The sequence below is a fragment of the Phycodurus eques genome, chromosome 15 (genome assembly GCF_024500275.1).
Source record: "Phycodurus eques isolate BA_2022a chromosome 15, UOR_Pequ_1.1, whole genome shotgun sequence".
Lineage (NCBI taxonomy): Eukaryota > Metazoa > Chordata > Actinopteri > Syngnathiformes > Syngnathidae > Phycodurus > Phycodurus eques.
The window spans coordinates 21,544,563-21,572,130 of record NC_084539.1 but is presented as its reverse complement, the minus strand read 5'-3'; the positions used below and the strand labels follow the sequence as shown (position 1 = coordinate 21,572,130).

The window sequence follows — 27,568 nt, the reverse complement described above, 5'->3', positions numbered from 1 at the left end:
TGACTTTCTTTAAGGAAGAAAAATGTGTCAAGCATTAGCTCAACCAATGACGAACCAGTTTTCTGAAGTAGCTCATCGTAAGAGAAGAAATTTGTTGTGATGTAGATGAGAATTTGTGGTCCAAAAGCTAGGAACGGAAGGTGTAGGAAGACTGCACTGTAATTTCTATACTGCAGCAGTTGTGTGTCTCATAACTCAGTCAATTATTCAGTCAGTTATTCGTGTTGTCAATATAACAGTGTCACTCCGGAGGGATATCCTGATGTTTTGACGACAGTTATTCCAGATTGTAATTCGCCTTATGTGGAAGAGTGATTGTGAGAGAAAGGCCAAGACTCAGGGAAAGGAAAAGAGCACTGCACAGCCAAAACAAAAACAACAACAAAAACAAAAACAGAAACAAACTACAGAAATGTGAACATAGTGCACAGTCTTCTCGTGAAAACTGTCCATGCACAGCTGTGGGACCACCTTTCGGTATTCTAATGAAATGAATACTGTCGACAAATTACAGTACAAACAGTAAAAGCGTAAATGTGAATTTAGTTCATTTGCTCACAGTCGATCTTCCACATACATAAAGTGTAACTTACAATTTAGAATAATTGTCATCAAATCTTTAGCCGCAGTTTACTTCGGAATATCCCTCCAGAGTACTTTACATACTGTACATGTTGACAACATGACTAAATCATTTGATTGCCTTTGACTTGACAGCAGTGTAATTTTAGTCCAGAACATCGATAATCTAAAGGTAAAATAAAATAAGTGTAACTGTACTGCCAGACACAGATAGTGGGGAAAAAAATGAATGAATTATTGCAATTATATTATTGTTATTTAAAAAAAACAAAAGTTGCCAGCCATGTAATGAGAAAGGCCTTGAAAGCCCTTGATGGGTAAATCGATTGATTGATCGATAGACGGACAGTCAGAAAGACAGATAGATAGATAGATAGATAGATAGATAGATAGATAGATAGATAGATAGACGGAGCGGCTGATACAGTCTTGTACTTGGAGTGATTTGACTGTATCAACACAACTTCGTAATATTAAAAGCTTTTTACATTTTGCTAAGCAATACAACATGGGCGTGTAGCGGTCGGGCGCCAGGACCGCGCAGCCACCTGTGTTCTGCCCTGTCAAACCAGTTAAAGGCGGCTGGAGGGCGCGGGAGGCCTTCTTCCCCCCCTGCGACCGTGTCAGCAGCTCGCCTTCACCGCTGCGGATGTCTCCGCTTTGACAGGCCCGTGTCTGGCAGCCCCCACACGCTTCTGCTCTTCTTCGCCCTCAGCGGACGCACGGCCTCACTCGGCCCAGAAAGGCCAGACTCGGAGTCCCCTCCCCGCCCCCCCTTCACCCCGGCCTCCGGTTCTCCCGTGGGTCTCGTCGAGCGTGCTGTTCCCGCCTGTTAATGTCGTTCATGCGGGGTAAATCGTCTTGCTAGCTAGGCGCAGTGTTGTCTTATCCTCTTCTTCTGCTTCTTTTTTTTTTTAACCCGCAGTCACAGCAAAGATGGAGTGTGCGTGGAAGCCAGACGAGCAAGGACTCCAGCAGATTTTACAGCTGCTCAAAGAGTCCCAGTCCCCGGATACATCCACGCAAAGATCCGTCCAGCAAGTATCCTTTTTGTTGTTGTTCCTGATTATCTTTATATAGGTGCGGACCTGTTGTTGTTGTTGTTGTTGTTTTTTGTTAGTTTAATGTTGGGTTTGTGGTTGCAGGCACACATTATTTGCTGTGGCGTGTTTGCATGGTTTGCTCTCTTAGCAGTAAAAAGCAGCAACGTGACACTGTAAATGAATCTGATGTTTTGATGTGACTTAGCCTACATATGGGCACCTTTTCAACGCTATTATCGACGAGGATGCACTTAGTTATTTGGTGGCTTAGTTAAGGCGAACGTCGTCATTAGCACGCCACATCCCGCAACTGCATATATTTGATCCAATAAAAGGTGTGAATTTGAGAAAATTCGTCTCTTCCGCGAGCTCCATAAAGTCCCTAAAATCCTTCTTAAGGATAATTATAGGGCTGTCACTCCCGAATATTTTTTTAGATTAATCCAATAGTCTGCAAAATTTATTTTGCATGAAAGTTTATTGCAATTCAATATTTTTCTATTGCTGTTTATTAACCGATCATTCTTATTTGGTATTGTTTAATGATTAAATAAAGCCGAATGGTGAAAAGTGATGTTCACCAACCTTTTTGAAACTGAGAGCTACTTCTGATTTATTCCAGACAACAAAGGGATACTAGTTTGATGTACACTTCTGAGGCTGCTTCGGGTTCAACTACAGGTCAATTACAAGTTCATTATACTCCAAATAATGATTATTTTTTATAACAGATTAAACTTTTCCCAGGAACTGATTATGATTAAATTACTGGTTTGGTCCGTAACATGTCAGAAATGTTTTTTTTTTTTTTTTTATCGTTGTTTCCCAAAGTAAAAGTAGTTTGCAAATGTCTTATTTGGATTAAACACACAAGATAATCAGTGTGCACTGCATTTTCCTCAGCCGACACTGACAGCAGTGCTACTGCAACTGTCAAGAGCGTGTGGGTCTTGCTGACGCGGGTTATGTGCATTCGATGTCACCGTGAAAAAGAAACCTTCGGTAGATTTGATAGAAACGGTTTGCTTTCCTCTCGTCTTCTCTTCTCCGCGCCACTGGGATAACTTTGCGTCATTTTCCTCACAACTCGCCAACGTGTTTGTTTTGCCACCATCTTCCTGAATCAATTCCGCACATGAGGGGTAAGAGGATGGAATAGTCCATTGCATGAGAAGGGAAAAGGGAGCCCTCGAAACGGTCACGGTTGGTAAAGCTTTTGATGTGTTGTTAAGTGTGTGAATGATGACTAAAACAATAATAATTGCTCTAAAGTGAAGAAAACTTTCCTTTTGGTGAGCCATTTAGGATCGCCCACGCTTCCATGTGTAGTTGAGCATTGATTGCAAATTCGTAGGTGTGACTAATATGATCATCCAAAATGATTGTGGTGTATTAAGTTTTCAGATGGCGTCTTAGGTTCTGTTAGTGGCTCGTCTGTCTCTCAGTCGTCATCACGCGTTGGTGGCGCTCGAGGGGATTTAATATCTTTAATATCTTCACCAAATGTCCGCTGGCACTCCAGGGTGAACTCATATTCGATTTTTTGTGTGTGTGGAATTTATATTTTTTTTAGGGTGGGGGCGAGGTGACTACAGAATTGACGCTGCCAGTCCGATTAGGAGATGAAAAGATTCTATGTGAGCTCAGTTAATGGTCATTTGGAGGCTTTACAGGGGACGTACTGTATTTCAAGTAGATTTTTCTATTGGGTAGCAGCCTAACTTGAACCCAACCCTCACACATACACCCTAACCCCCGAAACCCTAACCACAACCAAAATTCTAACTTCCTGACCTAACCCAAAGCCTAATTTACCTGTAACTGCCTAACCCTACCCATCCCTAACCCCCTAACTACAATCCAAACTCTAACAACCTAAACATGTATGACCAAAACTTTTTAATGTTTAAAAAAAAAAAAAAAAAAAGAATTTCTCTGTTACTTTAAAAAAAGTTTTTTTAAATCATATACATTTGAAAAGAAATATGACATGATTGAAATGAGAAAATTGTGCCCCTGCCTGCTCTACCCTTTTGAAATAGAGTTTTCATTTCTTAAACCCAACCACTGAATCCTAAGGGAAAAATATAGTGTTGAAATTTGAACAGGGTGAGTTGTGTGACATATTTGGTGCGGGTCCCATAACAGTTTTGTGACTACCAACATCTGCACAGCTAATTATCTTACGCCAGATCACCATTTTGCTCTGCTGCCTTTTTCCTCAACCACTTTTCCTCGCAGAGACTGGAGCAGCTGAATCAGTTTCCTGACTTTAACAACTACTTGATATTTGTTCTGACCAAGCTCAAATCAGAAGGTAAGGCAACTGTGAATTTTTTTTGTGTTCCTCGATGCATCGACGCACTGGACGGTGTCTTTATTTATTTTTACATAAGCGCCCCGACGGCCGTGACTGCTGACCTGATGGCCGCAGATGACGAGGCGCTCGGGGAATATGGGTCGCTCTAATTTTAAACCCGATTCCTGGCAGCGCTCAGCCCGCCGCTCGGCCATCTGCACTGCAGATGACCTACATGTCCGCGACGTCAAGACATTCGCGACACGCTGCCAGTAGCCCCCGCGTTAATCTTAGATGTGTAGCGCTGTCTTATTGTTGTTGTTTGTTGCTGCGTCTGCTCATCTTTAATATCAAAACGTCACCGTACAGCGACTGATGTGAAAAGATGGCTGTGGTCGAGCTGTCAAACTGCTGTCATTTGTGACCCTTTAGTTTTCAATTCATTTCAGTAGTGAGGCACCCTTGCCGAAAAGAGTCAAACAACTTTTGCTGCATGCTTTGAATGGCAAAAATATGTGCCATCTAGTGGGCAAATAGTTCGCTCGAATTGACAATTCGTAACAGATCAGTCAATTGATTTACTAAAAAGTGTTTTAATCTAGTGTTTGGCATCTAAAAGGAAATAAGTTGGACACGAAAGACGTTACTAATGTCGGTTTTGCATTACTATAACATTATTCCTTTCTCATCTGACTTGTGTAACCATGAAAAATACTTATTTAACGAGACATCTGTGAAAAGCTAAAATCATGAGGTGTAACGCTCGTTTAATAATTCAGACGTGCTTTGTTAACCAAAGAAACAAAATGTACCCGTTTGAAAATCCAGTAGGAAAGAAATCCTTCCACCTTTTCCTTGAGGATTTAAGGAGCAACTTCCAACTGTTTCCAATATAGCGCCGACCAGTCAGTGTGGCGTAATACCGCAATTGCAGTTAAAAATAAGTGCCCATGAGTGCAATGCCGTTCAAATAATGACAATGTTCGTGATGTCAGAGCTTTTACAACTGGAGGCGGCTGCGTCGGAATTTTATATGTAGGAAAAACCCAGTTAGCGTGTTGTGACGATTCATGCTTTGTGTTTTTGCCAACAAGTCGACTCGTTTCATTCATATCTTTTTTTGTTTTTCCTCCCCCCTCCATCCTCCCTCCCCTGAAAGACGAGCCCACGCGCTCCCTGAGCGGCCTAATACTGAAGAACAACGTGAAGGCTCACTATCAGAATTTTCCTCACGGCGTCTCAGATTTCATTAAGAGCGAGTGCCTCCAAAACATCGGAGACTCCTCGCCGCTCATCCGTGCCACCGTGGGTAGGTTGTTTTTCTGCATAGCCCGGTCCGTTCCTTGTTGCTGCAGTGTTCAATTTTGGTGTTTCCTGCCCAATCAGGTATTCTGATCACCACAATTGCATCCAAGGGAGAGCTGCAAAATTGGCCGGAGCTTTTGCCCAAACTGTGCCAGCTGCTGGATTCAGAAGACTACAACACGTGTGAGGTGAGATGGCATATGTAGATAATGTCTCAAGAAGCCATGCCTGAAAAGACGCTGGAAGTCTGCCATTTTGATTTGAAGCCATTTTAGCGTGATTTCAGGAACGTGAAAGATGAACTTTCTCCAATTGCGACCAGATTTGGCCCACGTTTGCGACACAGATGGGTGGCGCTACATTGTGACGCATCAGAGTTTACATCATTCTGCGTGGGCGGAAGCGAAGTCTAATAACTTTGCTTCACAAGGTCGGAGCTTGACCAAACGTCTTGTCTGTGTGATAAAGGTCCGGCCCTGGAGATTTACAGTTGCCCCCTGCAATAACTGTGCATCCTGCGATGATCTCATTTTGGAAGATTTAGACTATAAAAACTAAACCCGGAGTGCTCTTTTCGCAGCCTGTTTGTTTATCTGGCAATTAGGTGTGGCGTGTCTGTGTTGCGTGACTTATTGCGGAATCGGACGGGGTTAAAGAGTCATCTGGATCGCGTCCCGCTGGCCAGATGAACGTCTCGCAGCTAAAGCGACAGACCCAATTACGGATTATTCATTGTGGAATCATTTCTACCCACAATGCCATATGGCCTCATTTTGCAGACAATTTTGTTACATTTGTAAACACTGATGCCTTTACCCTCATTTCTTGGCAAACAGATTCTATGTCGTTAACCCTTAAAAGATCATTTGCAGACCCTGGAAAGTGAAATCATACATTTGTTTTTTTAAATACTTCAGCAAAAGTGAAGATATTTGCTGAAGATGTGTGCAAAGACTGAGAACTATGTAGTGCTGAATTGTGGCGTGAAAGTGTTCAACTATTTTTCATTGTTTCAGTTGTCCTGAATTTTTTGGGGTGTGGCTGAAATGGCCCCAGGCATTCATGGCCCCTCCCCCACCACATACAAACTCACCGCCTTTGTTTGCATCAGTGGCTACCCAACGAAATTGCTAGTTGCTTAATTATTCATAACATTTCTACCACTGCAGCGTGCAGTTAGCGAGCTAACTATGCCTATGCCCCGATCTTCCCTGGATGCTACAATTTAGAGATTTCGTAATTTGAATTCCCAAGTGTTATGTAGTTTGTTTTATTAAGGCTACAGTAATATGTTGAAACGCAAAGCACTGTGGGTTTATAACTAGCAAGAAGTATGTGCTCAAATATCTGGGATGTAGTGTGAGCCGTAGGCTAACGTGTTCCGCTGTGTTTAATAAACGGTTAACCTTCCCTGAATTGTCTCTGTTCTGTGAACCCACACACCAGCAAGCGAGGTGGTGACACAGCGTACGAGCCCACCACCCGTCTGCGGCATCTGGAAGCCTGTTAGCTCCGCGACGCCACCGGAGGCTTAAGCGGATTTTGTGGCTCAAACATGTAGGGATGTGTAGGCATAAGAAAGATGCCAGACGTAATTGTTATTGCTTGACAGTTGAGCAGGGCGTGATTTCGGCGCATGCAGAGGACAGCGGCTGAGAGCGGAGACAACGGCTAGATTTTCAAGATTTTGAAGCCTCATTTTATATAATTGTCAATTTTATTTTTATTGTTCAAATATGACCGGGTTGTTGACAACACTCCTCCAAATTTAGAAGACATTATTTGTCACTTTACAGGGACTTTAAAGTGTCTGGAAAACATTGTTGCGTGCCCATGGTCGATTCATTTGCAGCCAGTATTTCAAGTAGCACCCACTTTTAGACTCTCAACGGACTCGCTTCCTTGCATTCCATCACGTAAAAAAAAAAAATGCTGAAAAGACGAGGCGCCACTGAGAAACTCCTTCATTTAGCCCTTCTTCTTCACAGCTCCACCTCGCCGATGAAGCTTATTCGCAGGCGGAGATTTAGGTCACGGCTAAGAATTATAATGCGGCTGCAAATGTAGCAACTCCTCACAAGACTGTGGCCGTGATTTTGGAAAGCAGCTTGGGCGCGTCAATGGCGAAGTTGTCGGCTGAAATGTCATATCGGTCAAATTGCTTTGTGACGGGCTTTCTGTTTTTGTTGTGCCAGAATTCTGAGAGTTGGTCACGTGGTATGTTGCGTTTTGAGGCTTTTCCATCCGCCCATGACATAAACACATCCAAGAGAACTGTTTTATTTATCCTCAGTTGTCTAAAGGCTCTGTTAGGAGTTGGAAATACATTTATCTCCATCCGGATTCTTTTCATGCTGGCATCAGAAGCCTATTATCTTTTAAGTATAAGCAAATTCTGTCCGGATGATCACAGCGTACTTGGTTTGAACAGAACAGATGATGATGACTCATCAAGCATGCCCACTGGTTCGAAGTGAGAGGAAAAAAATTCATTCGCCACGACTCGTCATAGGAAATCATGATTGCGTTCGCGCGTACAGTAAATCCTTGTTTGAACACAGGCATTCTAGAAAAGTCAGCCTTGAATCATTCAGCTTCATTGCCATTTCCCTGAAAATGTGTTTGACTATTTAGTGTCATCCATGTGTGCAGTATAAGTTTCAAATTTGATAGCAATTGGACAAAATATTTAGGGCCAGTTTGGCTTTGATGGACTCCTGAAAATGGCCGCAATGACCCCAAGATGGCCGCTTCTAACCAAAACGGCAGACTTCTTGAGACTTTTTTGTGGGTCTATTCATGAAAAATACTGTACATCTACCGAATTCCATGTCGCTAAGTGAAACTGTTGTTGCCGGCTGAATTATGCAAACATTTGGTGAGATGTTGAGTACAAGAAAGACCCCAAAATAGAAGAACATGGCAGAAAATGACACTGAAATTGTTGGTGGTGAATTTTTGAGTCCCTCCAATGTCAATTTCACTCGTCTAGTCCTAGTGACATTCTGACCTAGTGGGTTTAAAATGGTTAAGCCGACCCTGATGCAGCACTTGTACGCCGGCCGTCCGTCATCTCTATAAAAAGAGCCGAACAGGTGAAGCCGGATTACTTTATTTAGATTGGGTGTCCACTTGTTAGTTACGATACGCGTAGATGGTGAAGACTGATCCGATCCATCTCTGTGCTTGTATTTTTTTGAACCTCATTTCGTGTTGTTTGAACAGATTTCCACAGGAGGTGATTGACTCGAAGTGCGTTATTCAATGCAGGGGTGTTGAACTCATTTTCATGGTGGGCCACAGCAGAGTTATCGTTGTCCTCACCAGCCCTGTAAATGTATAAACTCATCATGCATACATTATGATGACCCCCTGCGTTCAATTAATATCAACGTTTACCAACAAATTGATGGAAGACTTTAACCGCAGGAAATCAGAAGTAAACCGAACGATGAAATACAGCATGTGCTTACGTTCTTCCGTGACAGTTAATGTTTAAAAATGAGATTGTTTTACTGTTTATAACATAACCGTAGACTGATTGATTAAGGTGCCCTGCGATTGCAGCGTTATTAATTGCTTAAATGTCACATAAAACATTATCTGTGTACTTAATAAAGGACGACGGCTTTCATTGTGTTAGTTTAAATGCATCGTTTTCATAGATTCAGTGATCGTTAATGAGCGACATCACGGAGCTTTGTGATGTCTGTATGATTATTTATAAAAAAAAAAAAAAGTTTTCTTTTTTGCCATACTTGTACACAGACTCTATACTAGAGTATCGAGTGGATCCCTGCACATTTGTAGTTCGTCATTCATGAATTCAACTAGTCACTGATTTTATTTGCGGAAACCTCATCTTATTCGCAGCTTTTTTTAAACCCAATCCTCCACTAGTTCGTGTTTTTTTTTTCTTTCATGGCAATTATAAGACGTGTCACTTATTCACAGATTTTCACTATTTGCGGTCGAGCTCGGTTCCTATCCCCACTGTATACTAAGAAGTCGATACTATAGATTTTTGTTTTAAGACGATATACTTGTTAAGCTCGGGTGGGCTACATAAAATGACATGCACCCCGGATTCTTCAATTTAACATATCGTCAGTCTAATAGCATGAGTGCCCAAATAATTTTCAACTCACTGTCACAATAGCAATAAAATGTACTAATATGCCTGCTAAAATTTTATTATTTCTTTAAATGTCTACATAGATTCTCAGTCATCTAAGTCATGGTTGAATAGAAGCAACTGGACTCCTTGTTTTTTTTCTTTTTCTGGTTTTGATTTAGGCTATTCGGCAGCGACTTAGTCTCTGATTGAATGGTCTTCCATAATAAGACTTTGCTGAGGGTTGGGCGGGGGTTGGTTTTATAGTGTTGTTGGGGGAGGAGGGGGGGGGGGGGGGTCCACACTCAACCCTGGCATTATCGGAATGCTTCCACGACCACTCCCCGTGTCGCTTCCCTTCTCTGATGACACGGAGGTGCCCCCAGCATGTTTGGCACCTACAGTAGCTTTACAAATTCACACAGAGCTCAGTGTCGGTATTATTTATTCTTCTTTTTCAGCTCCCCCACATTCTGCGTTGTCTGTCCTGATGGCAGTGCTGCCATGGCAACCGTTTCCATGGAAACCCTTTTGAGAGAGCGTCAGGACCGCATTGTTGTGCGTGACACTAATGTCTGCACCCTGTTGCTTTAGTGTGTGCGCGTGTGGTTCACTACTCTCAATTCACCTTTTTGTGTTTTTTGTCCTCTTTGTGAAACGCCCCAACATCCCACCAAAGACCGGTCTAAATAGGGAAGTAATGTAGGAGTCCCAAGGAACTATGTTGAAGTCATACTGTACATTTCACCTGAGAGACAAAGTTTTTATGTCAGAGGAGGAGCTAAGTTTAGCCTGGGTTGTGTGTAATGAGTGGAAATTACAGAGATTCTTCGCCGCGTGCACTTTGGAAGCCATTTTTCTAACAGTGAATCTGTAAGAGAAGTTTGAAATGATATTTAAGTGTTTTGGGATCCTAGTTTTGGGTATATTATCAGTTTAAACTATTAATACTGTGGTGCCTTGGTAAGAATTTAATTCATTATGTGACCACACTCATTAGGCATAACACTTTATCCCAAATCATCTTTCCCCATTGAAATGAATGAAAATGCCACTAAACTGATCCAGCCTTCCTGCAAAAAAAATATTGCAATGTGCTTTTCATCATAAAACTAGCACTCTAAAATACTGCACTTTATCAAAACATACAGTATATGCGTAATTCAATAAAATGTAAAGGGGTAAACCGTTTTTGCCACATTATTTGCTTTAATTCAATGGACATTGCGCTGCTCCTTCTGGCGTGCGCGTCTTGGCCACCGGGCGGCAGTGTATTATAGATACACTTATATACGTGGAGCTGGTCAAAACTCTGTAAGTTCCACTAATAGTAGTTGTTCTTCACAGATGATTAAGAATATTTGCCTGTGCGCAGTTATGTTACCTGTCTACATGTGTTGCTCCTCCGTTTCTGTTCAAATCTCTGTTGCTTGAAGAGTTATAACACCGCAACGCCTGTGCTATTCATAAACCAGTTTGTGGCGTTTTGTATTGCTTGTTAGCATTAGCTAAATAGACTCACCCAAAGCACAGCTATGTGGTTGTTTTAAAGGCACAAGGCGTACGTCTTTGTTTTCTGTTTAGTTTGATAGTAAACTTCAACTGGGAGTAGCAATGCAGAGCTTTAAACAGTTGTTCACGATCTGCGGAACTGCGTCTTGTTGAATTGACTTCACTGCAAATCAAAGCAAAAAAATGGACTAATCCGCGCTCGTATGTAAGAAAAATTGTAAGTCCGGTCTTACTAACATTTTTTAAGGGGCAGGTGCCAATTACTACATTTTTTTCCCGTATTTCTTAATGAGGGATGACAGCACTTCACTTGTTAGGTTCAGCCTTTAGTGTCATGTGAAAATAAAATGGTTCAATCAGCCATGCTACCGATTTTGGTCCACAGATGAAATTGGGGGCTTTTAAGTGTTTTTCCTTGCCGTCCAGGGGGCCTTCGGAGCCCTGCAGAAGATCTGCGAGGACTCTGCAAAGATCCTGGACAGCGACACGCTGGATCGTCCCCTCAACATCATGATCCCCAAGTTCTTGCAGTTCTTCAAGCACAGCAGCCCCAAGATCAGGTATATTCATTCACATCGGCCAATAAAGTCATCTTTATTCTCGTCGCAACGCTCTCGTACACAGGCTGCTTTCACAGCGCGCTCGCCCGCCGGCGAAACATGTGGCCGACTCATTGCTGTGCTTTGTGCGTTCTAAGGTCTCATGCCATCGCCTGCGTGAACCAGTTCATCGTCAGCAGGACTCAGGCCCTCATGCTACACATCGACGCTTTCATCGAGGCAAGTGTGACCGCCGCATCGCATGATCTTTGCTTTGTGTGAAGTTATGCGAGATCGCTGTGTTCCAGTAGCAAACTATCCATTTTCTGTCGTGCTAATTATGTAATTTAACTTCGATTTAATTTAATTTGGGCAAGATGGGTTGACTGGTTAGCACATCTGCCTCACAGTTCTGAGGTCCGGGGTTCAATCCCCGGTCCCATCTGTGTGGAGTTTGCGTGTGCTTCCCGTGCCTGCGTGGGTTTTCTCCGGGCACTCCGGTTTCCTCCCACATCCCAAAAACATGGATGGATGGATTGTGCAAGATGGGTTTGTCCATCTTCCCACACACAAGGCAGTTTAATTTAGTACTTTAAAATGTATTTTATTTTTGGTCAACTTTAAAAAATTGCGTCTTTTCCGGGACCGGCTTTGTCCCGCTTTCTGATTGGCACCCAAATGGCGCCACCAAGTGTTTCTTTACTCCATAGACTTTTTTTGTTTAGTTTAGTTTTGTTTCGGTTTGCATTTTCTTTGTGTAATGTTACTTAGTGTTTTTTTTTCGTTTTTTTTCTTCAATGTAACTAGGGTCTTTGTTTTGTGTGTTCTAAATCACAACAAACATGTCACTCTTGTGCCCAAATAATAAGTTACCTATGTGAATGAGGTTCAACCTGTTAATTTTTAATGACTATCCTTGCATCATCCATTGTCTGTATTCTATTGATCCGTTTATCTATCTGCCCATCCGTCTACAGTGTCTATGAAAATAGACAATAATCCAATGTAAATACGGCGGTAACGGAGCGTGCGTGCTTTCTTACGTTGCTGCGCAAGCTCGTTCATTGAGTGCCGTTCGTAATCTCAATACATCATGTCAGTACTGAGGACCCTGCTCTTTTTTTTTTTTTTTTTTTCTTTTACTACCTGTCCGTACATTTTTTCCAAATACTGTTCCGCGCTCCGCCTACAATGAGTTACCACTTGAGAATCCCAGCTAGAAATGTGCGCTCCTTCCTCCCGTCTGTAGAACCTGTTTGCGCTGGCCACTGACGAGGAGCCCGAGGTGCGCAAGAACGTGTGCCGAGCGCTCGTCATGCTGCTGGAGGTGCGCCTGGACCGACTGCTGCCGCACATGCACAACATCGTCGAGGTGAGTGACGGCGCCTTCGACGTGCAGAGTCGACGTTGCTGCCGTATTACATGGGTGATGATGGCGCATTCATTTGATACTTGGAGATGTAGCAGCCGTTTTACACTCAAAGCCAGCTCTCGTGTGATTTAGCCTGAACAATGACTCTTGATTGTAACTGGCCATTGTGATATCTTTTTGCTAACGGAATTTGCCGACTTTGTGCATAATACTGTGAAGGCCCACGATGAATCCAGCTTCCAAACAACAACCAGTCTGTCTCCAGAAACTGTCAATATTAGTCGTTAAGTTGATATAAATCACAAAATATGTACACTAAATGTAAACTTTAGTGCTCTTTATTCAGAACACACACATGCCACATCTGCATTTCAGGATCAGTTTTTTATAGACAGATCAATATTTACTGTTATTATTTGAATATTTATCACGGTAACAGTGTTGCATACTTTGGTAGCTTTAAGAAGTCAAACAAAAAATTATATTACAACATTCTCCTGCGGCTAAAACATTCTCTCGACAATAACTTTCTCATTGGGAACCTTCTCTTTCTGGACTAGAACTTTCTCTCTGAAGTTGAGAACATTCTCTCTTGGTACTATAACCTTCTTCCGAGAGACTAGCGCCTTCTATCTCAGGACTAGAACCTTCTTTTGGGACTAGAACATTCTCACTCGCGAATATCTTAATGAATGAGCTTTGTCTTACATCGCAGTATATGCTCCAGAGGACCCAGGACCAGGACGAAAACGTGGCGTTGGAGGCCTGCGAGTTCTGGCTGACGTTGGCCGAGCAGCCGGTGTGCAAAGAAGTGCTGTGCGGACACCTCTCCAAGTAAGAAGCCGTTGATTGGTGGTGGACCTTGTCCCCCCGCCCCTGCCGCTGATTAAGAACCCTGACAGTTGACCTCGGCCGTAAACATCCGTCACACGGCGTTGTCAGATTAACCGGCCGCCTCCGGCACAATCGCCGGTGAGTAATTGGTTATCCTTTTGCCACGTCCGCTCTCCCGCAGGCTCACTCCGGTGCTCGTCAACGGGATGAAGTACTCCGAGATCGACATCATCATGCTCAAGGTCAGTCGATACGGCTCCGTGTTCGAACGGGAGGTTGACCCATGACACGCGGTCCACTTCCAAACAAATGACTTTGGCCTCAAGCGACCACGTTAGGAAAATGTTTGCAATCCCGTGAAAAACTTGAACTATGATTTTACAGGCGTGCGTTTAGAAAATGGAGTACAGCGGAACCCCGGTAAATTGCAGTTATTCGTTAGCACCCCCGCTACATTGCAGATATACTTTTTTACAGTATACGGGCAAGTCCACATTTAGAGTTGCGTGCCTCAGTGTCATACCACGTTGTGCTGCAACTTTCCAGGCAGAGAGATGCAGTGTAATGAAGAGCAAGAACAAGAGACAGAAAAGGTCCCCAACTAGTAATAGTCATTGTTCACACAGAGTAGAGGGAATACGTCTCCTTTGAATTAGTGGTTTTAATTACTTTATTTTTTATTTTTATTTTTTAAAACCTACTGAGCTAATTCAGTCGTATAAGCTCTGTTTTTGAGGACTGCTTCACATCTGTGTCGCATGGATGTAGAGTAGTAGTAGTAATAAAAATATCATTGAAAATGATAGCCTATTGAATTCGTCACCAGGGCGACATCGAGGAGGACGAGGCCATCCCCGACAACGAGCAGGACATCCGCCCTCGCTTCCACCGTTCCCGCACGGTCGCCCAGCAGCACGAGGGCGACGGCATCGAGGACCGGGACGACGACGACGACCTGGACGACGATGACGACACCATATCGGATTGGAACCTGCGTGAGTCCTCGGTGGGAGGGGTGGGGGTGGGGGGTTTCTTCAGTGGTGGAATTTGGTGATGCTCGAGCTGGCCATCACGTTCTCAGGTAAATGTTCAGCGGCGGCGCTGGACGTCCTGGCCAATGTGTTCCGGGACGACCTGTTGCTGCACATTCTGCCGCTTCTCAAAGAACTGCTCTTTCATCCCGAGTGGGTCGTCAAGGAGTCGGGCATCCTCGTGCTGGGAGCCATAGCTGAAGGTAATTGGGGATCATTTTTTTATTGTTAATATTTTCCCCTTGATGGCACCCCCCTAAAACTGTTGTAATTACATTTGTATTATTAAATATTACCAAAAAGTGAATAAGTTCCCTGCTCGTTGTCTCCAGGCTGCATGCAGGGAATGATCCCGTACCTCCCCGAGCTGATTCCCCACCTGGTCCTGTGTCTGTCGGACAAGAAGGCACTGGTGCGCTCCATCACCTGCTGGACGCTGAGCCGCTACGCCCACTGGGTGGTCGGCCAGCCCCCCGACGTCTACCTGAAGCCCCTCATGACCGAGCTTCTCAAGCGCATTCTGGACAGCAACAAGCGCGTGCAGGAGGCCGCTTGCAGGTAAGCCGCAGCCACCTTTACGAACCCCCCAATAATCGGTTCGTTGATTGATTGTAAATAATACAAAATATTACAAATTGTTTTGTTACGTAATTGGTTTGAAAAAATAAATATTAAAAATACTAAAATAAAAAAATGCATTAATTATTCTATTGAAATAAACTATTTTGCAAAAAAAAGTACAATTAAATTATTGTAATCAAAGAAGCATAGATTGTTTTATTATTAAAATAAACAAATTCACATGACGTCGACATTGGTAAAATAATCAATATTACAGTTGTTTTATTATTGACTGAATTGCTTAATTTCAATTAAATATAAGTTTACATATCCTGTATTAAACTTTTTTTGTACGAATGACCTGACCAATCTGTCTGTTTTAAAAAGAAAAGGGGAAAAAAAAAAAATCCAATGTGTCTCTTTGCCAGCGCCTTCGCCACCTTGGAGGAGGAGGCGTGCACAGAACTGGTGCCCTACCTGGCGTTCATCCTGGACACGCTGGTGTTCGCGTTCAACAAGTACCAGCACAAGAACCTTCTCATCCTTTACGACGCCATCGGAACCCTCGCTGACTCGGTGGGACACCATCTGAACAAACCGGTAGCGCCCTTTCTTACATCTTTGTTTGCGTCTCTGGATTTGCACTCCGTACGTCGCACAATATAGACATTAAATAGGATGTAAATATGGTCCAATATTAAATATGAGGTAAATATGGTACAATAGAGGTGTATCGAACATTAAATAGGATTTTAAATGGTAGATTGCAGGTGCATGCTTTAAATATGATGTAATTATTGTACATAGGCAATGTATAGAACATTGACTAACTATTGTACATTACTGGTGCATACATACTGTAGGTACATTAGGGACATAACATTAAATAGGCTACAAATGTTTATCTGTGCTTGCACACATACAATTCATTTGTCTTAGGAGTACATCCAGATGTTGATGCCTCCTCTGATCCAGAAATGGAACCAGCTCAAGGATGAAGACAAAGACCTCTTCCCCTTGTTAGAAGTGAGCAACATCCAGCTGTGACACCTTTTGCGTGCGCGCGCTCTCTGTCCAACCGCATCTGCTCTCCGTCAGTGTCTGTCCTCTGTGGCTACGGCCCTGCAGAGCGGCTTCCTGCCCTACTGCGAGCCGGTCTACCAGAGATGCGTCAACCTGGTCCAGAAGACCCTCGCTCAGGCCATGGTGAGCCGGCGCAATACATACAGCGGCACCGCCAAAGACCTTTCACAAGACTTCAGCGTCGAGCTGAAACGGGACGATTATCGCGGAACCGGAAATAAAAATCAACTAATAAGAAGCACCCTGGAACGTGCATCGAAAAGTCAGCTGCGTTTCGACTTTATGTGAAGAATCAAAGTTTATTTTGTTACTTGCGGTTAACTTCTTTTGACCATGGTATGACAATTAATAATGTTGGTGTTCATTAAACCATTTCCTGTGCAGTTAAAAAAAGGTCAATGAGAAAATAAATTAATAAAAAGGCTAATACGAATGTTAATAATAAATAATGAGATAAAAAATAAAGATCAAATGCATAAAATAAATAATGGATTGATCATTATAAAAAAACAAAAATACAAAAATGAATAAGAATCAATGGTGAGTCAAAATATCAAATATCTAATGTAATTTATAAAAAGAAATGAATATAAATAGAATTATTAATAAAATAAAATGATAAAAAAACACTGGAAAATCCCCCAAAACAAAAAAAAAAGAAATACATTTAGAAAACTAATGACAATAAGTAAGAAAATTAAAAAGTAAAATGAAGATAATAATAAAAAATACAATACAATCAATAATATAAATTAAATGCATAAATGCAATTGATAAATAAAAGACAAAATAAATAATACATTAAGAAAAAAATAAAATCCTAAATAATTAAAACAGAACAATGTTCCTAAAAATTACAAGAAAATGAAAATCCAAATTGAAAATGAATAAAAACAATGACAAAAATATAATAAGTGAAATTGAAAAATCATACATTCTCAATTCAAACAAAATGTCCCAGTTTGACCTTAGAAGTTAATAAACACCCCCCTCCCCCCAAATTGCTGACTTCTCTATCCTCCCATCTGCCCTGGCGCTAGCTGTATCAGTCTCAGCCAGAGCAGTACGAAGCGCCAGACAAAGACTTCATGATCGTGGCTTTGGATCTCCTCAGCGGCCTGGCCGAGGGTTTGGGAGGCACCATTGAGCAACTGGTCGCCCGCAGCAACATCCTCACCCTCATGTACCAGTGCATGCAGGTGAGGCCCTTGATGTCATCCTCACATAAAAAAAAAAAAAAAACGATTTACTTGCACTTTCTTTTTTTAATGATCATTATTTTTTTATATGCTTAGGACAAAATGCCTGAAGTGCGTCAGAGTTCCTTCGCTCTGCTGGGGGATCTGACCAAGGCGTGTTTCCAGCATGTCAAACCGTGCATTGGTATGTGTTTCTCTGTTTCTGCGGAAACGTGAGGACAAAGACGTGCTCGTCTAATTGGCTTTTTCCCTTCTTTTCATTCAGCTGACTTTATGCCCATACTGGGTACTAATTTAAACCCCGAGTTTATATCCGTGTGCAACAATGCAACATGGGCAATAGGAGAGATAGCCATACAAATGGGTGAGTACGAAATGAAAGACACTTATTTTCTGTAACATTTTGTGCTGGTCGCTTTCTTTGATGTTTAACCTTATGTCTGCAAGAGAGTTGTGCGTCCGTCTTCGGTATCAGCGTGGTTTTTAGAATTCCTAGTCGATAGATGGCGGGATTCGCATCATCATTTCTTGTTTAGAGTTTTTGTTTTGTTTTTTTGTTTTTTTCCCGCCATTGTCCAGGGCCTGAAATGCAGCCGTATGTTGCCGTGGTGCTGCACCAGCTGGTGGAGATCATTAACAGGCCCAATACACCAAAGACGCTTCTGGAAAACACAGGTACCACACTGTGGCGGTACTGAGCCGGGCCAGAGGGGCCGCCACGCACGCACGCACACACACTCTCACACACATGAGCGTCAGCCACTCCGCAGACTTTGAGCCATAATGCTTCATTTGACTTCCTGTATCGTATAAAAAGCGGTTAAAATCAGAGCAGTGATTCCGAGCCTTTATTGAGCCAAGGCACATATTAGAAAACAATCTCATGGCGCAACAGCTCACAAAAATGACAGACAAAGTATATGCAGTGATCCGCTTTATCACAGAAAAATCACAGATTCTTCTGTTAGACATACAGTATTTAATTTTTTATGCATTTCAATGCTTGCAAATGTTTTTTGGTTTTTTTTCTTGTTCAAATACGCATAGGCTTGAAATTGAATAACCCGAATAATTTGATTACAAAAAAAAAATGTCGATGCAAAATCTCTGCCTGGAAGTGTCGCAGTGATCATTTTCCCACACTGACTAATGTTATCAGCAGTCTCTCGTGCCATTCCGTGGAGAGATAAGGGATCAAGTAAATAGAAATAAGAAGCCAGGAGGAAGGAGTGCATAAAAGACAGAAAATAGCCAAAGTTTGGGATCGTGTCACATTTCGAAAAGAACACAACAAAGTGCAGTGTTTCTACCGCAAAGCAGAGCTAACAAATGTACCACAATGGCTCGTCTGTCACGGGCAACGGATATCGATTTGAGCTCATTTAAGATAGCCCGTCATTGCTAATGTGAACGTATTGTAATGCCCCCGCAAGTGGCCAAGGAAAGACACGGCCGCCCGAGCACTTTCCATCACTTTATTGAACAAACGGTATCAAACTAAACACGTAATAAGCACATTTATACACGAGCTGCTATGGCCACAACTGGCACCCGAGTCACTCAACACTGACAGTGTGCAGAACGGCTAACGGTTAGCCAGCTTTACATTCTTCAATCGCTGACCCCACGTCACTCACCAGGCCAGGCCTCACCTTTTAAATTCACGCACACTCCCAAGTCAATTATTGTGTGGAACTTGCGGATGGTGACCCCACGTGGACAAGAAAAATGCCGCCACCTTACCGGCACATTCTGTTATTTGACAATGCAAAGTCGATCACTGTATAGTGAAATAACGGTCTGTTTAGTGTCATATCTGGGCCTGTTTATTTGAACACAGATCCATTACTCTGTTGCATAAATGGCAACAGGTGGATACACACGTTAATTGCATCTTCTGCCATCTAGTGGAAGAGAATTTAATCGTTCTGCTTGTCACTATTGCTGGTGTAGATGGATGAATAAAGATACAATTTGTTGTAAATAATGCGTTTCTGATGAATTGAGTGAAATTGGACCATTTCTGGTAGTTGGGAATCACTGCTTTAGAGTGCATCGAGTCTTGTTGGCACAAAAGCCAACATGCACGAGATGATTAACGTTATCTGCGGCGAGTTAAATGTTAACAGGAAACACGCACTTGTACACACACACACACACACTCACTTACTGGAAGCACACACACGGCACATTCTCGACAACCCAAGGTTACACTTTGCTCTTGTGGACATTTATTGAGACGTTTAAAACAGACAAGATGCAAGGGCAAAGTGTCCGTAAAAGAGGAATTGTGTACGTGTTCCTGTTTGTTTGCCGTCACTTTATTTGTTGCTTTTATTTAATGTTCTTTAAATGTCAGTGCATATCTGCCAATTAATGTTAAATGTTGTTCGGTGCAGGATCCGGGCGGAGAGTTGCCACTCAACAGTGGACACAAAGACTGCTAGAATAATAATGATCAAAACGTAATGGTGAATGATTGATGGAGTCCAAGTACAGCATTCTAAGCAGCCACTTGGGCTGCAGTTGAACTTTGAACTACAGCGGAACCTCCAAAGTCTAATGCGGTCCCTTCCGTAATGCCCGTTGACATCCAGTAGTATTTAGTTTTGCTAAAAACGTTACTAGTAAGACTCATTTGCTCTACTGGTGAGCTCTAGTCATACAACTAGTGAGGACAAAGAGCGTACTAGTACCTGGACTTTAAGCTGGATATCAAGGCGGTCGAATAAAGGCTCAAATAGCTTTGCATAATCATGATTTAAGTCTCCCAAAGTATTAAAGTTTTGGATGTATATTGCAAAAAAAAAAAGAAAAGGAAAAAAAAAAGATATCGCTGAATCATTGTATGCTCTCTGTATCGTTGGTAAATTTGTTGGGATATCGTATCGTGAGTTACTCCCACCCTTGTTATCCTAAATTTCCTTTGTCAAATACAAAAGTATCGTACATGGGTTTCTCTTTACAATATATCGGTTATCACACAATCTTGAGAGTGTCTGTCGGTGGAGGTAATTCTTTGAAGTCTCACGATATATGCAGAAGTCTCACATGAAGTTCCAAGTGGAGGCTTATTTTTTACCAAAGAGCAATCAAAAGAACACACTTTTATGGAGTCCTAATCGTAACACATCGTATCCTTATCTCTTAACGATACGTTATCTATACAACTGGATCAAACTTGAGTATAAAGATGTACGGCATCGTTCTCTCTCCATTTGTTTGCGTCGTCTTAATCAGTCAACGTCTCAAAAGACACATCAAAATTTCCCATAAAGTGTGTGCCAAGGCATTTTTTTCTTTTGTTTGTTTTTGTTTTTTTTTTTACTTTGGAGGCTCTGCTGTACTTTTTTTGTTTTTATTAGCTTCATGATCCTGCATCGAACTTTATTTTAAAAAAAATATATATATATATATCATCTGCTTTCTGCATGTGTCATTGGACTTGTTCACAAAATGTGCCTGCTTGTTTTAATGAGAATGTTGCATAGTTCTGTGTCTTAGGTCCTCGCTCCTCCTCTTCCTCCTTCTCCTTTTCCTCCTCTGCTCCTCATACCAACCTGCTGTGCCTGGATAATCTCCTCCCTATCCTCCATGTAGTCGGAGTCATGTTGTCATTTCTGTTTCGAAAAGAGCGGCGGCAGCAAAAGCGACAAAACAGACAAAAAAAACAAAACACACACACACACACACTCGCACACACTTCTGTTTGTTGTGTACAATTAACATTGGTGAGTTTAAGGGAGAAATGTGCTTGTGAGGCATGAATCGCCACATTTAAAGGGGACATATTATGGAAAATGGACTTTTTAATGGCTTTTATACAAATAGTTGAGGTCTCTGGGATGCCTGCCCGCCTATCAATTGCAAAATTGGGCAACTAACAAAATATGTTATCGGCCTATTTCTGAAAATGTCTGAGTGAGCCATTCTAAATTTCGAATTTACATTTGAGCATTTTAATTCAGTGGTACCTTGACTTATGAATGCCCCAATTTGGGAGTTTTTTTTTTGAGTTAGAAACTGTTAATTGGTCGATTTATTATTCACTTTCAGAATTCCAAAATGTGAATTACCAGCGAGCTGCAGATACACCGCCACTTGAGTTTAGTTTAAAAGGAGAAAAAAAGGAGAGTCTTATTCACTGATGCGCTTTCAGACATTTATTGAACAAGACAGTCAAACACAAATCATCACTGTTGGGCGGAATCGTCGCACCTCCAAAATCACTACTTTTCAGGAAATGGAAGGAAAAAAATGCCATATTGCTTGAGTTGCCAAACCACCGCATTGTTCAGTTTGTTGTTATACCTCATATTGCTATCATATGCCGCTGCGCGCCAACATCAACACAACCTAGAAATCATGCTCAATCGCTAATTTTGTTCACTAAAAAAAAAAAAAGCGCTACTTTATTACGCTGTCGTTGATTAAAATGGTACGCACACATCGTTGGCGCCAGCCGTGCACGTCAAAATCTGCGCTCAAGCCGACTCCTCCATCACAACAAAGATTTCGAATACTTCAACAACGCAAACGACTGTTGTTACATCATCTACCCAAACGCTTTTTCAAAGGTCTATGAGTGATGCAGTAAATGAAATTAGCTGATTAAATAGTTTAATAAAATTAATCTGCACACACTTACCTTTATGGGTGACCAGTTCCTTCTGCACTGACATATTACAACTCTCCATTTGTAACAAAACACTTAAATGTGACTAACCTAACTACTTTCACTCGTGATTATCTAAAAGAAGCTACAGACTTTTCAATCTTGAGGCAACAAAATGCCGCACGGCTCCCGCAGATTGAGGAAGAGGCGGAGTTTTAACGACACTTCTCAGACAGTTCAAGTGTCCAAAGAGCGTTAACAGATTTGCTCTCAAGCTATTTTCTACACTTTAAATTGGTTAATAATGCCTCAAAATAACAGATGACGTGGGGACAGACCAATAATATTGATTTGTGGGGGACAAAACAACATCATCATATTTGGACACATAGGGTGCCGCATGACAGCGATGAAATACAAAATGAAAGCATTTGCAAGGAGCACGGAGGAGACACGAACACTCACCACCACCAACACACAGATCACTACATCGTGTGTGTGTGTGTGTGTGTGTGAGACTTTAGTCTTAACTACTCCATAAAAGCAGTTGATTTATCTACCTTATCCTTTGTTTTTGTATTTGTTACAATTAAACAATACAAATTATTCTTTATTAACGAAAAATGTTTTTTTTAATGGGTGGGGTTGGGGGGGGGGGGCTGGAACAGATTCATGGCATTACAATTCAATGGTGAAAATTTGAGTAAATTGAAAACAAGCTTGCTCAAAATTGAATTTAACCCAAAGGTCAAGGTACGATTGTAATTAAATTGGAAGTTTGCGGAATTGCACACACCTAGCACAATTTATTTTCCCTTTTTTTTTGTTTTTTTTGTGGCAGCCACAGCTTTAGTGTTAGCTTCTGATAAGCGGCACGTACTTAATTGCACGGTGAAGTATCGGCACTGTGGGGGAGGGTCAAATTTCGGTGTTTGCTGCAAGCGCCACATACAGTGTCGTGTGTGATGGGCTGCCTCCTTGGATGCAATGTCTTAACGGGTGTTTGCACCCCCCACACACGAGTAGATTTTGCTCACCGACCCGCAATGCCCTAGCTTCACCCCCCGGCTGTCATCGTAGCGAAAGCCGGAGAAATCCCTATTGGAGAATTGTTTTACATTTTTTGGGGTAAAAGCCATAGTATGTCCCCTTTAACGAAAACCAATTTCTCCACGACGACTTTCTTTGTCCAGCTTGTCAATGTGTTCTCCCTTAAACGTGTTTTGTATGTCCTATGTTTTGCATTCTACCCTCCTCGACCACAGGGGGCAGTAGTGTGCTAACAGCCGACACCAAGTGAAATCTTCTGTTTTTTCTGATCATGCACAAATTCTGTTGATTTTTATGTCTCTGAGTTGTGTGTTTTTTCTTTATTTTTTTCTCCTCCCCACTCCCCCCTCCTCATTGCTCATGTCTTGGTTGGCGTTTGGTGGTGTGTAACCGTGATTGCGTTACCGTAGCAATAACAATTGGTCGTCTTGGTTACGTTTGTCCTCAAGAGGTGGCACCCATGCTACAGCAGTTTATAAGACCCTGGTGTGTATTATTCAATCTTTTTTTTTTAAATTTCATTCATCTTTTCTCTGTTGCTCTTCTTTCTCCTTGCTGTCGCTATCCTCTCTTAAACGGAAAGTGTTTTTGATTTATTTTGTTCTTGAGTTTTGTAATCATTGCCAACCATGTGACTAACCTTGTCCTCTTTTAGGTCCTACTTGTGATTTGTTTTTTGTTGGCAACTCCACGTTATTTCGTCTAGTTTTTAATTCTTTGTCATTGTCCACTGTAGCTGCTAGCGGGCTAAAAGATGCTATGAGACGGTCACATGTCAGCTGGTTGCCAATCAGAGTAGGGATGCGGCCTTGTTGCCAGGCTCGAGCGTCCCTCGCCAACCCTCTCTGCAACTTAGCTGCCACGTCGCTGTCCCACCTAAAAGAACCCCTGACTTTCCATCTTTATGCAAATGTGTTTTTTCAAATACGCAAATCACGCTGCTGATAGGCAAAATGCAGTAATGACAGGTTTGAGTAGTTGCACGCTTCTTTTTTTTAAATTTTTTTTATAAATCTGGTGTATGGAAGCCCATTACAGCCAGTAATGTTAGGTTAGGGTTAGTTAGGTTAGGGCAGTGATTCTCAAAGTGATACGATTACCACTCGTGGTCTGCAGAGTCTCTCGAGAATCACTGAATTAAGTACAATTTTGAACATTTTAAAACATGCAACAAGCAAACATGTTTTACTATTCAGGTATAATCATTTGTTTAAGTAGAGTACAACACGTTTAATTAAGAATTGTTTATTTTTAAACATTAGGTTAGGTTAGAGTGGTGGGTTGGGCATAAGAGGGGGATGAGGTTGTGTGTTTAGGCTAGTGGTTAAGATAAATTAGGGTCAGAGGTGGCAGAGTAGCCAAAATAGTACCGCATTTGAAATGTGGACATTTTCAGGCCAACTGCTCACTGCGCATGACGTGGCTGTTCTTTCTCGTAGTTTCTAAGAAAAACGTACTGTCGATGAAATGCGTGGCCATTTGTGATGTGTTCTTCTGATTGTGAGTTGCACGCCGTTGTTTCCGCGTTGCGTATTAGGGGTTAGTGTTTTGTCGTCGGCTGAAATGGGCTTCCTTCCAATTCTGAGCGTTGAAGTTAAAACGTAGCCCAATGAGTAAACTGTTGATTGCCTGCAATGTGACGAGGGCCTCTGCGCTAAACGCTGCGGTCCCCGTTGGCAGGTGCACCTCCCTGCGGAATATAAGAGACAACGAGGAGAAAGACTCTGCTTTCCGAGGAATTTGCACCATGATCAGCGTCAACCCGGGAGCCGTCGTACAGGTGAGATTTCAAAAAAACAAAAAACAACAAAAGATATTTCGATGTGAGCCGGTTGCCTCACATCTTCTTCTTTTCAAAAGGATTTCATCTTCTTCTGCGACGCGGTGGCGTCCTGGGTCAACCCCAAGGAAGATCTGCGAGACATGTTCTGCAAGGTAACAAGTCAACTTGGGACATGTGCTGTACAATCAAAAATGACAACTTTATTCTTGTAATATTGCAACTCTTATTACAACAAATATTTAAAAATACGACCGTTCATGTTATGACTTTTTTTTCCATATTCCAGATTTTGTTTTAAAGTACTTCTTCTAGTAGTGTTAGCACTTTTTTTCCTCATACTGTAGCTGACTTAAACAAAATAAAAATAAAAATAAATAAATAAAATACAACCTTGGTCCATTTTACAACTTTTTTTGTAATGTTATCACTTGATAATCATGCCGTAAATAAAGCCGTAATTTTATGAGTGTAAAGTTGGAATTTTACAAGAAAAGTTATAATTTTGTAAGAATAATTCCACTATTTCACAAAAATAACAAATTTGACAAGAATAGATAAAAGTAAAATTGTAATTTTACAAGACAATTTTACAAAAATAAAGCTGGTAATTGATGATAATAAAGTTGTCGTTTTACAAGAAGATCATCCTTTTCTGCAAATAAAGATGATTTTGACGTGAATACCAGTCCAAATGAAGATGCCAATTTTTGTAAAGGCAAAATTTGGGACCCGAATACTGCGGTGAATTAGGCGTAGCTAATTTTGTGTCCCGATGTTGCAATTGAGCTCGCTGGTGTTGTTTGATTTCAGATCCTTCACGGCTTTAAGAACCAGGTGGGCGAGGAGAACTGGAGGCGCTTTTCCGACCAGTTCCCCATGCCGCTAAAAGAGCGCCTGGCAACCTTCTACGGGGTTTAAAAGGGGCGGGGGGGGTCAGTCTGCTAGCTCGTCCCTACTCCAGAATATTCTTCTGAAATAACACGATCCATATTTGCTCACGAGTGCGGACTTTTGTCTGTTTCCACGCAGGTCTTTGATGTCAGGAGACAGCATAGGGAACCTCTTTTACCCAGGGAACACCACGTCCTTTAGCAGGGGGGAGGATCTGCCTGACGAGGGGAGGGGGAGGGTGCGCCGGGCCCCTTACCCCCTCACCTGGAGGAACGGGGTGGGAGGGTGGCGGCACTCCCGGTGGGCCCCCGCGGGGGCCGGGGAGATCCGAGGGGAACCGACCGGTTCAGAAACAATCACGGGAGGACAAAATAACCAAAAGTCACCTGTCATAATCATGACGTCATTGTTTTTCCTTTGAGGTTCCGCAAATTCTGACGTATTTCGTGGCTGTATCTAATAAAGCGGAACTCGGACCCCAGTGTTCTGGAACAAGCGTCCACGCGAAAGGAAGATCCTTTTGAAATGATCGATTTTCTCTAGTGGTAGAAAAGTAGGGAATTGCCTGAGTTCAAATGCGAGGAGAAGAAAGGCAGAATTGTACAAGAGTAAAGTTGGATTTTGTTTTGCATGAATAGCTGTCATTTCTACGAAGGTAAAGTAAGTGACTTTGCAACTCATAATGTTACGGAAATAAATACAAATCGGAAATAAAGGGGTCGTTTTAAGATGAAAGTTAAAATTTGACATCAAGTTGTACTTTTATGACAATCCAGCTGTTGTGAAATAAAATAGTCACAGTTTATATAAATTGTCATATGTTTAAGACCATAAAAGTCCTAATTGTACGAGAATAAAATCGTACTTTCTGCAAAAATAGTTATAATTTCACAAAAATGAAGCTGTAATTTTACAAGTGTAAAATCGTAACTTGACATGAATAGTTGTAAACTGTACGAGAATAAAGTCTTCCTTTGACAAAATAGTTGTAGTTGAACAAAAATGAATCCATAATTTTACACGAGCAAGGCTGTAATTTTACATGAAAAGGGAAATACGAAAATGAAAGAGTGATGCCGTAATTTCACAAAAATTGGACGAAAATATAGCCCTGATGTTGTTAAAACAGTCGTACTTTTACGAAAGTAAAGCGGTAGGTCTTCACGGATACAATTGTAATTTAATATCAATTCAGTAAAACTAAAATAATGAATACATAATTTTGTCATTTGACAAGAGTGAAGTCAGTTTTACGTGAAAATAAAGCCATAATTAAGCTGTAAATAAATAATTAAGCCGTAAATGAATAATTTTGTCATTTTACAAGAGTAAAGTCCGTTTTACATGAAAATAAACCCGTAATTTTGCAAAAAACGATTTGGAATTTTATGAAAATAAAGCCTTAATTTGACAATAATAGTCATAATTTGACAATGTCTGAATTTTAGAAACATAATGTCACTATTGAGGATAAAGTTGCCATTCTATACAAATAGTTGCAACTGTGAGAATAAAGTAGGAATATTACGACATTTGTGGATAATCTGACATTTGCACGTTAAAATGACCATTTTTATTTTTGCGATATTTGTTGGAAAAAGTACGACAATTCTTTTCTCGTAGCATTATGACTTTTTGTCGCACTATTCCGACTTTACGCCAATGTTTCAGAAGAGCACGGTGGGTTTGGGAAATCATGTAAAAAACACACACACACAAAAAAAAAAAATGCTATTAATGATAATAACGATGTTA

The 27,568-nt window shown here is 41.6% G+C and overlaps 1 protein-coding gene across 5 annotated transcripts; it reads left to right on the top strand.

Moving 5' to 3' along the window:
• The first annotated feature begins 1,165 nt into the window (after window positions 1-1,165).
• tnpo1 (transportin 1) lies at window positions 1,166-27,568 on the top strand. 5 transcript variants are annotated; one of them, XM_061699557.1, is made up of 25 exons: window positions 1,369-1,433; window positions 1,508-1,623; window positions 3,867-3,942; window positions 5,084-5,233; window positions 5,311-5,417; window positions 11,282-11,415; window positions 11,553-11,634; window positions 12,644-12,766; window positions 13,482-13,600; window positions 13,782-13,842; window positions 14,427-14,595; window positions 14,682-14,834; window positions 14,964-15,189; window positions 15,621-15,792; window positions 16,132-16,218; window positions 16,291-16,398; window positions 17,316-17,474; window positions 17,571-17,658; window positions 17,740-17,838; window positions 18,054-18,149; window positions 23,550-23,625; window positions 24,820-24,919; window positions 25,000-25,074; window positions 25,733-25,756; window positions 25,952-27,568. In XM_061699557.1, the coding sequence occupies exons 1-25, from the start codon at window positions 1,418-1,420 to the stop codon at window positions 26,012-26,014; spliced, it is 2,679 nt and encodes an 892-aa protein (XP_061555541.1). In that variant the 5' UTR covers window positions 1,369-1,417; the 3' UTR covers window positions 26,015-27,568. The 5 variants fall into 5 exon arrangements, with proteins under 5 accessions (XP_061555542.1, XP_061555541.1, XP_061555540.1 ...); XM_061699556.1 differs by having other exon boundaries at window positions 25,733-25,854; window positions 25,952-26,034; XM_061699558.1 differs by having other exon boundaries at window positions 1,166-1,382; window positions 25,733-26,026.

Bases quoted from the DNA above. Each gene is read 5' to 3' on its own strand.
- tnpo1 (XM_061699556.1), top strand. The intron at 17,659-17,739 runs GTATGTGTTTCT...CTTTTCATTCAG, and splicing joins GCATGTCAAACCGTGCATTG to CTGACTTTATGCCCATACTG. The intron at 18,150-23,549 runs GTACCACACTGT...GCGTTACCGTAG, and splicing joins GACGCTTCTGGAAAACACAG to CAATAACAATTGGTCGTCTT.